General features: G+C 37.7%; 1 protein-coding gene across 2 annotated transcripts in view; it reads left to right on the top strand.

Annotated features, from left to right (window-relative positions):
• The window catches only part of PCSK5 (proprotein convertase subtilisin/kexin type 5), a 228,590-nt gene that overhangs the window by 161,897 nt on the left and 54,036 nt on the right, over positions 1-12,657 (top strand). The window contains exons 16-21 of one of the 2 annotated variants that reach the window (XM_014259099.2): positions 341-534; positions 1,983-2,067; positions 4,054-4,151; positions 4,571-4,700; positions 6,292-6,407; positions 8,149-12,433. In XM_014259099.2, the coding sequence (XP_014114574.1) occupies positions 341-534; positions 1,983-2,067; positions 4,054-4,151; positions 4,571-4,700; positions 6,292-6,407; positions 8,149-8,264 (739 nt within the window). In that variant the 3' untranslated portion in view covers positions 8,265-12,433. Of the gene's footprint in view, positions 1-340; positions 535-1,982; positions 2,068-4,053; positions 4,152-4,570; positions 4,701-6,291; positions 6,408-8,148; positions 12,434-12,657 lie in introns of those variants that run through there. The other variant, XM_088054567.1, reaches the window with a different exon arrangement.

Here is a 12,657-nt window from a genome sequence, read left to right as displayed (position 1 = left end):
TTCCATAAGAAGCTTTCTCTCTGTCTATATATATGTGTATTTATAGATTCCCGTAGCTACTACAGCTGATGTGATTTAATGAACAAGATAGGAAGAAATGTAGATGGTCAAAATTATACTGTAGACTGTCTGACAACACATTTGCTAGTAAGATAGCATGTATAGGGACATAAATGCAAGACAGCTTGATGCAGTGCTTTGAAGGGTTATGTTAGTAAACACATGATGATCGGAAAAGCAACAATGCTGAGAAATACTTCTGCTTTGCAGTCCTGGTCCAGGAGTGTGGTGGCAGGTGATTTCATTAACAATTCTGCCTTCTCTTCCCTGCTGTCTGCAGGATCTGTGTTTCGACCTGCCCACCTGGTCACTACAATGCAGACAAGAAACGATGTAAAAAATGCTCACCCAATTGTGAAACCTGTGTTGGAGGCCATAATGACCAGTGCATGACCTGTAAATCTGGCTACTACCTGAATGAAGTAACCAATAGCTGTATTACCAACTGCCCTGATGGGTTTTACCTGGATAAGAGTTAGTATTTCTTGTTGGTTTTGTATTGCGGGCTACAGAATTTGATCTGGGGAGGTTGCTGGAATGCCTATGAGCAGGAAAAGTGTATGTTGATCTCTTATCCTATTCTTTTTATTAAATTGTTGCCAAGTGTGATCAAGAATGTCCTGAATAATCTTCCTTAATTTTAAAAACCATATTTATTGCAAGATGTCTTTTCAGCTGGGGGTACCTGGGAGTAACAGTAGCAGAAGCAGGGCAGTTCAAGAGCAAGTCAGCTGAAGGACAGAAAAGATTATCACTATTTGGGAAAGGGACAGACAGCACCCCTTGTGACCAAGATTCCCTATCCAGCTAGATTATATGACACCAGAAGTGAAAGCTGAGACACTGGCCATGGCCAGTGAAGCAGAGCTCAAGGAAAAACAGGCTCTTCAGATGTAACATGGTTGCAAATAATGTTTCTGGAAGACATATGCACCTCCAGAGTGACATGACTGCCCAAGAGCAGTAATCCTCAGCCATGATAGGTACTTGCCTTCAGCTTCCTCCTGTGATTGCCAAGTAGACTGTCCATGTTTAATTTCCAGCTTTGGCTAACAAAAATACTTCGACATATATTCAAACTTGCTGAAAACTCCAGTGACTTTTGTTATCTTTAGGCACTCTGTAGAAGATAAATATGTTCTCAGGAGCATTGTTCATCTAGGTACCTGATCTTCTGCTTTCTCCAGCATGAAACTGTGTGTTTGATTTTGAGAATCAGTAAAAACAGGTCCTACCTTAATTCTTCCACTTTCACTGTGTGAGAACTACAGTAAAGAGAACTTTTTTCCATACAAATTAAGATGGATAGATGAAAATTTAGGATTAAATAGGGAAATTAAGTTTTTCTTCTTGGAAGGGTATGTGTCCCTGCATGTCAAAGGACAGTAGGGCTGAAGAGAGAGAGAGACATTTCTTAAAGAAGGGATCTCTAGAGACAAAAAGACAATTGTTAAGTAATTTATGTATTTACTTTGTCAAGATCAGATCTGTTCATGCAGGTGTGTCTTTTAGCACCCAATCAGGAAGACAGGACAGACTGCTTGCATGGAAAGGGTAAGATTGCAGGACAGTCTCCAGAACACATGGCAATCATTAGTGCATGTCACTGCTATATGAGAAGGTGACTTAAGTCCATGTTACAAATAATGAATGTAAATTTTAAGTGTTTATGAAAATTTCTTAATGGCCTCAAAACATATTTTTCTCAGGGTGCAACTACAACTTCAAATGAAAATATTGTAAACCATTTTATATTTGATGGAAAAAGCTAATGATAGACAGAATTGTGCTGCTGTAGTCTAGCTTGATGTTGATGTTGATGTCAAACTAGAAGGCAGTAAGTCATGTAATAATATATTCATACAATTTTATCAAACAAAACTGAAGAAGGTTTTCTGGGATGATTTTTTTTTCTCTTGTAGATAAGATTATTTGTCGAAAATGTAGTGAAAACTGCAAGACCTGTGTTGAATTCCAAATCTGCACAGAATGCAGACATGGCCTAAGGTAAGGAAATTATGTATATCTATAAACACAGTATCTGAAGAGGTAGACAGGGCTGTAGATACACAATGAAGAACATCAGATATCTATTTAACCTTGCCCAGCCCTCATTTCATCTGTTCCAATTCTGTTTAGTCTGTAATATTGATCCCACGTGCCAATTTGGCTGACAACAGATTTTTAGAAGGCCTTTCATTTCTGGTAACATAAAAGTCATGTGGAAAGCTGGCTTCATCAATTTTTGACCTACAATATGTCAGTCAAGGATTGTTTTAGAAGTAGAGCTAATGAATGGTATTAATCTTTCTGATTCATCCATTTCATAGTTAGAAATTGTTTTCTTATCTTTATTGTATTTCTTCAGGTATCCAGTCATTCAGTTACCTCAAGTACATGAGGCTCAATTCTATTACAGCATAGTGATCATATATTTTAAACAGCAGGGGATATTTTTCCTTCAGTGGGGAACTTAATTATTCTTGAAAATGATAGGTAAAAGATAAAAAGCAGCAGTACATATTTCAAGCTCCTTTTGATACTAAAATAGCAAAGGTAAAAAATCTTATAATATTCATGACAGACTGTATGCTTGGCTTAGTGCCACAAAAAAGTATGAAGTCAGTATTCAGTATCTGTAGGTATTCTTTTGAATACAAGTATTGTGTTAATGTTTTAACACTGAGGTTTTGTGTTCCATTAAAGTGGATTTTAATCTCCTAGTAAAAGCTGAATGTTTGCTTCTAGAACATCAACAGCTGGATTCCCCTATTGAAATTGAAATATTAAATTTTTTTAAAAAACCTAACCATCATGTTTTCTTGGGCAGTTTTAGAAAATGGAGAATCATTTTTGGTAACATTTTTAAAAATATGTGTGGTTATATCAGATAAATGGAGCCTTTTGGGATGGGACATGAAATTCATATTCCATAGTTGTTCCATACTTTCTGGATTTTCTTGGAAGAGGTATCAATGAGCAGGACATTCCTTGAGTGGGTCTTGAGAGACCTGGATTCCAGATCTGCTCCATTATTGGCCCATTAAATAAACTTGGACAAATTATTTTCCCATCTGTAAAAACATGATAATGCTATTGTAAAGCTCTTTGAAGTGTGTCACTGACAAAAAGCAGGAGAAAAAGCAGGGATTGTAAAGTTTTGTTGAATTGCTAGTTTATTTTCTAAACTAGGACTGAATACACTCTTGAAAATTTTCAGTGGTGCTGAACTTAGCTGGCTGTTGCTTATCCAATCTGTAAAAACATGGTTAGCACTCAGAGTGGGAAACCCCAGAGCTGATGAGCATTTTTAGAGAAAGTATTAAATTGGATGAATCCTGAGGTTCTGCAGAAGATGGTAAACATGGCAGAGAAGTCCTAGGTTAAAAAAATTAATTCCAAGCAAACAAACCAAACCCAAACCACAACGAACTGCTATAGGCACCATAATACATTAAAGCAATAAACAGCCACTTCAAGGAATATATGAAAATGTGACTCTTTATGCTATTTATTTTCCATGGTTACTCACATTTTTCTGCTCTCACAAAAGTGCCTGCAGGCAGAATACCTCCATCTGTAATCTCAACAAATCTCACAAGCCACACAGAACTGACATTCAGTTAACAAGTCCCTTAGTATTTTTTTTAGTGCTGACCCTGTGCCAAATTCCTCGTGGATAATTGCATTTTACATGCCTGAATTTCTAGTGCTGCTTGTCATTGCTAATTTTTTGTCTGTCCCCTATTACTTGGTAGTACTTACAAAGAATTTGTAAAAGCTTCTTTACTTCACCACAGGCAAAACTGTTTTGCATTCCCTCTTTAAGTGATTGGTGTATCTAAACTTATGAAATATGACCAGTGAAGGAAGCTGATGAATTGTAATATATGGGTTGTACTTTGATTGAAAGAGAATTACTGGATTGTGCATGATCTTGTTCTCCTCTGTTGCCATTATCTGCCCTGTGCTTTTTTTTCCTTTTTACCATAGTTTGCATGGCACCAGATGTGCTATCCGCTGTGAAGAGGGAAAATACCATAATGGCAGAGAGTGTGAACCTTGCCACCGTTCCTGTGCAACGTGTGCAGGTACCACACTGACATTTGTCGGGATAATTTTAATTCCTGCATGATTTCACCTCTGATTTTATTCCACTATATCACAGTAACAGTATAACATGATTGTTTACATGTGAATCTTTCATTCTCTTAGTAGTCTTTAATTACGTTTTAAATATGGCAAACTCCTTTCAGCTAGTGTAGAAATCTAGGATTTTAATTGAAAGTTTATATAAGTTTATATTTTTTTTTTCTATTTTAATTTTAGTAGAACTTATTATGATTTCCAGTAATGCTTTCTACTTTCTTCCAGGGATGGAATAATGACTAGTAGATTTCATGGGAGCTTTAGAACTGCAATCATTTATTCCAGAAAAAGTTAGACTGAAATGATGTAATTGTTTATTTTAACAATGTACCTATCTCTGACAATTTCTCTTTGGACTAAGGTGCTGGAGTAGATGCCTGTATAAACTGCACACAGGGTTACTTTATGGAAGATGGAAGATGCGTGCAGTCCTGTAGTAGTGGTTATTACCTTGATCACGCCACTGAAAGTGGATACAAAACCTGCAAAAGGTAAGCTCAGTGGCTGATATATCTGATATTTGGCAGTATATTAGCTATTACTGTATTGGAAATGATCATACTTATTAGAAGATAAAATGCTATTGACTTCAAAACATCCAAAAATGACTTAATGCTAACTAAATGAAGGAAAATATTATTGTTGTGATTATTATTATTATTATTATATTTATATTCATACAGGTATTTTTTCTGGTATATGTGTGTGACCTTCACGTTAAAACAGCCTGTAGTAAGGGTGTAAAGCAGATTTGCACAGAAGTGTAAAATTTACAAATCTGACAGAGGATCTGCATTTCTTACTAGCAAACAAAAATAATCAAATTGTGGGTTTTTTTCATTACAAGTTAATTATTATTTATAAAGACCATTTCAGTTCTTGCACTGCATATTCACAAACTTATCACAGGTATATTCTAAACTACTGTCCAGAATAGCTTACCTGACTCAAGTGCACAAATGGCTGGATAAATCTTGGACAAAGTTGTGCTATGCAGGAAGGAAGATTTTTTTCTACTCCATACATTGTTAAATAACATTTTTTGCTCTTTGGAATAATTTATTATTGACTCAGATCTAAGTTCAGGGCAGGAAGGTAATCACCATGTGTTTCAATATATTCCACATTAAAAGACAATCCGTACGTAATGAAAAGACAGTGGAGCAAAATGGGTGATGAAGGTACTGGGCATCACATCAGTCATTTCTATGCTGTAGCTTCAGTTCATGCCTTTCTGGCACATGTATGCAGCATCAGCTTGATACTTTTGCTGATTATTTATGCATAGTTCCAATGCACCAGAATAAGGCAGCTGTGTAGCAAAAACTCTGTAACAGAAATTTGTTGATGGAAAGTGTAGCACCACACTATGACCAGGTCCCTAAGGCTGCCTGCACGTTCGGGTCTGGGGCAAGGTGCCCCTAGAAAGCTAACAAGGAAGGATGTCATGGACATGGGTTCTTGTTTGGGTATCCAAAAGCTTTCTTGCCTGGAAGAGGGTCCAGGGACAAGAACAAGGATAGGCTGAGGGTCCAGGATTATATGTGAGGTAAGAGGGGGTGGTTCAGAGGGCTAGGATCCAATGGGAACAGGTAAAAGTGGTGCATAGGAGGGGTTAGGGACAGGGGCAACCAATGGGGATTTACAGGGCAGAGCAATGCACCAAAATAGGGCCAATGAGGGTCCAAGGAATGGAGAACATTCTGGAAGGAATACATAAAAGGTAAATGGGTGCTGAACAGGGTGACATAAACTTGGGAAACAAATAGAACACCTGAACCCAAAAAGACTAATATTCAACAGCAAAGACCTGTGGGAGAAAAGCTTCTCTCACCCCAGCCTCAAGAAGTATTACTTACTATCTCCTTTCCAGGGTCAAAGGATGAGGATCTTAGTCACTGGCCTTTGGGTCTCCATAGGAAAGAAGTTGCAGGGGTAGTCAATTATTTACTATCATAATTAGTAATATTATAGTACCTTGTACCTCTAGAAAGAACAAGTCCTTTGCAATACAAAAGAGATCTCCTAGGAAGTCTTATATTTGGTGAGACTGGAAGACCAACTCCTGCCATTGTCTTTCAGATGTGATGCCAGCTGTTTGGATTGCAGTGGCCAAGGAGACAGAAACTGTACGAGCTGTCCAAGTGGCTATAACCTAGACACTGGTGTCTGTGTCATTGGAACAGTATGCAAGGATGGTGAGTGCAAGTCTCTGAAAAGATCTATTTTATCACTGCCACCTTCTTCTTTTACTTGTATTGGGTTGGTTTGGCCTGCTTTTCTTCTTAAGTAAGAATTTTTTCAGGTGTATGAAAAGGAGAAATTAACATTTGCATGTGTTAGCAAGATTAGTCACATCCACTTTACCTGAATTTTCCTAAAATAATCCTCCCCCTTGCCAACAACCTACTTTTCCTTCCTTAGCATTTGTTCAAAAGCCATTGCTTCCAACAGATTTTTATATGAAGACTTTAGAGTACTATTAATAGAATTACAGTTGTCTGTCTCACCACTTTAAATGGTGAAAATGCCGGTAAGTAAAAACAATTTAAAGCACCTGCAGGATTGTTTGACTTGTGTGAAAGGGTAGTGAGAAAAAAGGGATTCTGAAACAGGGAACATGCAGTTTAGGGTGGAGATTTGAACTTCCTCCAAATTCTCTGTGGCAACCAAGATAGTCGCCTTATTGCATATAATTGGCTTAATTATGCACTAATATTATATCCTTTTTAAATATCACAATTAAAGGGAGGCTTAGATAACATTGTGCTTCCCTAAAATGTTACCACATTAATTACTTGTAAATAGAGCCCAACAAGTGCAATCCAACAGGAAGATCGTATCTAGGAAGATACCCGACATCAGATATACTAAAAGCTAACAGTGACTCCTGGGTCTAGCTTATTTCCACTGGATTTACTAAGAGTAAAATAAGACTTAAAAAAGAAAGAGCACAGGTGCAAGTCTTGTTTCTGTGGACCTTTGTACTTCCTGTTGGAATACAGGCTTCCAAACTTAGGAAAGTATCCTGTTTATTGTAAAGTTACATTGCAGATATTGGTAAACTCGTCACGAGCCAGTTTCATGTCTGGACATTGGAAGAGTTATTGTCTAAAGAAAGTCCAGAAGACGACATATATAAATAGACAAATTGAGAAGTGTAATGTTAATATGGTATAGCAATTGATTTCTGCAATGCAAACATTTGAGATGCCAGTTTGGTCTTTAATGCGGCTGGATAAATCCATCTTCATTTGTACCTGTGCAGCCTCAATCACATACGCTGTAGTTCCCGAGGGTGAGGACACCCCATCTCAGTACTGTCACCACCATTCTTCCAAATGCAGCTCTCATGGAAAGGGAGCACATGGATGTGCAGGCCTTCAGGCAGTTGCAATGCACCATGCTGGGTCACACCACATGGCCTGTGTTCTCAGCAGTCTGAAATAACAATTAAAGTTCTGGAGGGTTTTGGGGCTTCTTTTCTGTTAATTTACAAAAGCACAGAGGGTCTCATTTCAATGCCTTACAATGAACTCATTCTACAGGATTTGCATTTCTGTTGAGAATGTTTTACTCTTTTTCTGTGGTTTGATTGTTTTATTCTTTTAATTCATAAAAATTGAGAGCAAATTCCTTTGCTGTAAATATCACTGTATTCTAATTATTCTCTTTCTAATCTTTTTTTCCTTTTCATAAATGGATACCAATCATTCCCTGTTGGACCACACAATATCTCTTCCTGAAAAAAAAAAATTAAAAAAATGCTGTTGACTGAAATTCCTTTTGATGGACCAAATTTCCTACTTGCTACCTGCTCCTGAATGGTCTCTTCAACCAAATCTGCATGTCTGACCAATTAAACCTTCCTCCATTGTACACGTCGTGCTCTCCAAACCTTCAACCTCCCCTCCTTCTCTTGCTGCTACCCTCTGGAAGCCACGGAAGAGTCCTGGGCCGAGGGAGGATTCTGTATGCTGGTGAAAAAGAACAATCTCTGCCAGAGGAAAGTGCTTCAGCAATTGTGTTGCAGAACATGTAAACAAAAGGGGTGAACTGACACCTCCCAGCATCCTCCTCCTCCTGTAGACTTACAGATTAATCCATATTACTGAAAAAGGAAAAAAAAAAAAAAAAAAAAAAAAAAAAAAAAAAGGAAAAAGAAAGCAAGCCACCTTTCTCCCTCTCCCCTCTCTTTGTCTGGGGAGATGGTAAACTGTTTGTTGGGACACTTAAATGGAAAAACTACAACACGCCTACCTTTCATAACTGGGTGTCTAGAGCTGAGCATCCAGGATCACAGAGTCAGTATTGTGTGACCAAAGCATTTGATGCCAAAATTAACATTTAACTCTTGATTTGATTTCCTGTCAACCTTAGGATTATTCCTGTTTTTTGAAGGTTCTTTTTCTTCCCTTCTTTCCTGCTTCTTTCCACTTCAAGATGTTTAAAGAGTGTTTCAAGAATACAACACAAGTTTACATGGATTAAAACTAAACAATACAAAAAAGATTGCATTAGTCTTTTTTTTGTGCTGTATGTATTGACAGGGGGAACTTGAGTTCCTGAGGGGATCAGAAACATCATTAGTGCAGGACTAAGTTCTGCCCCTTTTGTAACACTATTTTAAAAAATGGAAAGTGAACATCTCTGCACACATTTCTTTCTTACTTCCTCTGCTGTATGCTATTTTTTGTATCACATGCGATATGTATATATGTTTGCCCAAAATGTGGTTTTGGTCATATAGATTTCATTTTTAGACAGGTGGCTTATTAACAGATATGCTAGGATTTTTATTTTATTTTTTTAAATTGTCAAAGCTATTTCAAATAAACATAAGAAACCCATTGTTCCTGTAGTGGACAAATTTAGAATATACTACTTATTTTGATTTGCATAAGTGAGAGTAATGTATATGCTCAGAAGTCAGAAAACATTGCTAACATGTAAGAAGTATTCATAAATTATTGTTGTCTTGTAATGTTCATTTAAAAAGGGGATATTATCATACAGATATGTGGAACTATTTCATAGTGCCCATATGTAAATGCCAGTGTGACTATATACGACAGGATGTGTTTACAGGACTGGATTTATAATTGTGCCAAATACACCTCCAGGAAAAAATGCATATAGGGCAATAAATCGGTGGTTCTCTTGGTGCCGTGATGGGCCTGAATCTGCTTTTAACTGCTCACAATAGAAATTTCAGCAGGAATAGTCCTGCTAAGGCCAATGGAGTTACCTCACTGTAAAATGGTCCTGAGTGATAAGAGAAGTGGCCCCAGCCTCGCTCTTTTTCTACTCAGGCACATGGCTGCCAGTATGAATTTCTGTTTAATTTGTCTTCTTCAGCTTCACCCAGCATACTGTTCAAAAGACAGTCATTTCACAGAAAACAGAAAATTGAACTTCAAAGATACTGTTTACTGGGGATAATACTTAAAACATGCAAAGTGTCTTTCTCAGTTTGCTTTCCAGGACATAAAAAAAGGAAATGGATTTCAGCTGTTTAAGCATGTAAATCCTGGAAAATAAAGGGGATCAAAAATGACTGTGGATGTTCTACAAAGAAAGAAATTCAAACCTTTAGAGGTAATGTCCTCTTTAGCAGAGAGCAGATAAACTATTATAGCCAGGTTCAGTATAAAAGAGTGCAGTCAAGCTCCTTTGGTGCCCATTACAGATTTCCTGATAAACATTCAAATTTGTGCTAGTTTAACTACTAGTCAGTTACTGCCTCATTTTTCAGTATAGCGTGTTTAAATAGAACATAATGCTTTCAAAGTTTAAGTTAATATTATATATGTTATATATAAATATATATTCACTATTGAGATTTAATTATGTAATGGATTGTAAAGAATCTGTCTGGATACTTACAAATGTCTCTAACACTATTATAGAGAAGAAATTAATAACTTTGTTTTCTTTAAAAAAACTGACATTGTTATAACGAAATCCATTTTTACTGAAAAAAATACTGTACATGTGTAAAATGTTCAGTTGTTATTTGTAAAATAACAGGGTAGTTCTGTTGTAATTGATATTGGCCAAAATCAATGTTATTCAATATTTTATTTTTTCTATTAAATTAACCTAAATTCCTGTTCTTTTGGTCTGGAAAAACATGTCGATCCATATGTTAAACATCTTTGTTGAAGAGCATAGGTAGCTCTGTGTTACAGAGCATTTAGATACCTGGGTGTTTAATTTTATTAGACTTCTTTTAGTTTTAGTGATGGAATTTATGATTGCAGGAATACCTGGTTTACATGGAGATCATCTTTTGCGTAGTAACAGTACAGCGTATCTGAGCCCTAATGGGCAACAATGTTTACTTCCTGTGATCTTTAAGAGTTTGTGGTGGGTCTAGTCTGTTGTGTGTTCAGGATTGAAAAGCAAAATTTGTAACTACCTATTGTCTCAGGCAGGTAAGGAGGAAGTTCTCATCTTTGCAGTCGTACTGAGTGGCCACTTGTGTGGTGCCGGTGTCTGTCTGCATGCTCGCCTGTGGTGCAGCTCAGATACACAGCCACAGATCACTGCCCCTCGAGCTGTCCTTGCCAGGCCTAAAGGGCTCCATGCAGCCTCCTGTGTGACCCCTGCAGGCTGAGCTCCTTCTGGCACGAGCTGATGCTCCTGTTCATTTACCACTTAGTCCCATGGCCTGAGAGGAGACCAAAATGGCAGTTTATCCGGTTTGTCCAAGGGGCCCTGTGTTCAGATGGCATTTTAAGCACACTTGAGGCCATGTAAAGAATTTCCTGCAAAAAATCCCACCACTCTTTGGCCTTAGACATCTCATTGTCGCTGACCTCTTTTGACCTGGTTTCAAAACAAAGAGTTAGTCACCATTCCCACAGTTTCCCTGTCAATCCCCAGAAGCATGCATATGTGGGATAGCACATTCTTAGCAGTAGTTTGGTGAGACCACACCTGAAAAAAGGTTGCCTACAGTGTTGTGTGAAGAACTGCTTTTTTCATCTCCTGCATCACCTTCATCTTCCAAATGAGCAGACAAGTAAGGATAAATCTGTGTTTTAGGCTGAAAACGGGAATTTTCTGGTGTCAGCTCAGATTCTTTGATCATCTTTGTTTGTTATGCTTTAATATCTGTTGTGAGAGACATGGAAAATTTGTAAGCAGCTTATCCCTGGTACTTGTACTACAGGATCACTGCAGCAACAGGACTGCACTTGAAAGAAGCTAGTTTGTTCCCAGCTGAGAGTTTTCTTAGGTGACTGCTCCTCCTGCTCTGATTCAACACTGAGAGTAGTTTGGTGTGTTCAGTATTTGGCACTGTTGATGATGCGCAGAAAGAATACAGACCATTTCAGAAAGATCAGAAGCTACTATGTATGAACAAAATTATGATTTTCTCTATGTGAGGAAAGACTGTGTATGGCATCATTAATTTAATTTTATTTATACCACAGGTCAAAAAGCAATGATGAATTGAAGATGCCATTATTGTTAGAACATTATATTTCCCAGTTCATATTTGTCTAGGAGAACCCTTGATTTAAATGCCAATTGGATACACATCTAGGCCTTTTCTTCACTAGAAGTCCCAAAGTTTTTAAGTAAAGACAACTGTGGTCATAAAAACAACAAAAAAAGTAGTCATAGACACTAAAAAAAGTTTACCATTCCCCAGACCTGCAGAACATCCTTCAGAAGCCTGTTGTGTGGGGGTGTCACTTTATGTTTCTTTTTCTGCAATGGAGTTCCAGCCTTACTCCCTTTTTAGCTGTAGCTCTTCACCTCAGGATCAGATGCCCGAGGAGGTCGGTGGAAATCTTACACTTCTGACCAGACATTTGGCTTAGCCCCTGCCTACCCACGCCCACTTGTATCCACTGGCACTCCCTGCCTCTGCCTGGGGGGGATTTGCAAACTTCCCCGGTGTGAAGCACTCTACTTTCTAGTAAAGATTTCCCTGTGAGACCTAACACACTACCCCAGTGTCTGATTGCAGCTTCCCAATGTCATGTCAAATTCCTTGCAGCTGAATCTGTTGTGTAATAGTTGCTTGTGCCACAATGTCAGACCAGAAAAGGTTTGACAGAGGTATGAGTAAACCCACATGCTTCTGCACTAGAGCTATCAGCAGCAATTTCACCCATCACTAAATGCAAGTTACAACTGTTGATGACCAAGTTAATTTTCTTAGTAGCCGTCTGTTACTTTTTATTGAATATATTTAATGAACTAAATGGTTGTAAGAAGGCCTATTATAAATTCAAGATTCCTGTAAAGACATATAAGAGATTGCTTGTATGAGTCAAAGCTTTTAATTTGTCTATGATCCATTACCATGTCTTATATTTATATTGGATATGCCATTGTGCTGTCATTGGTACAGAATGAACCAAGAAAAGTTTTGCCATTAGATGCTTGTGCAAGATATTTAAAGCAAGCATTAAAAAAGTTTTACAGCAT

This window comes from Pseudopodoces humilis, chromosome 4 (genome assembly GCF_049639895.1).
Source record: "Pseudopodoces humilis isolate 2021_Gansu_Grassland_sample_001 chromosome 4, ASM4963989v1, whole genome shotgun sequence".
NCBI lineage: Eukaryota > Metazoa > Chordata > Aves > Passeriformes > Paridae > Pseudopodoces > Pseudopodoces humilis.
Note: the sequence above shows the minus strand (reverse complement) of the source record. Positions and strands in the feature narration are given on the sequence as shown.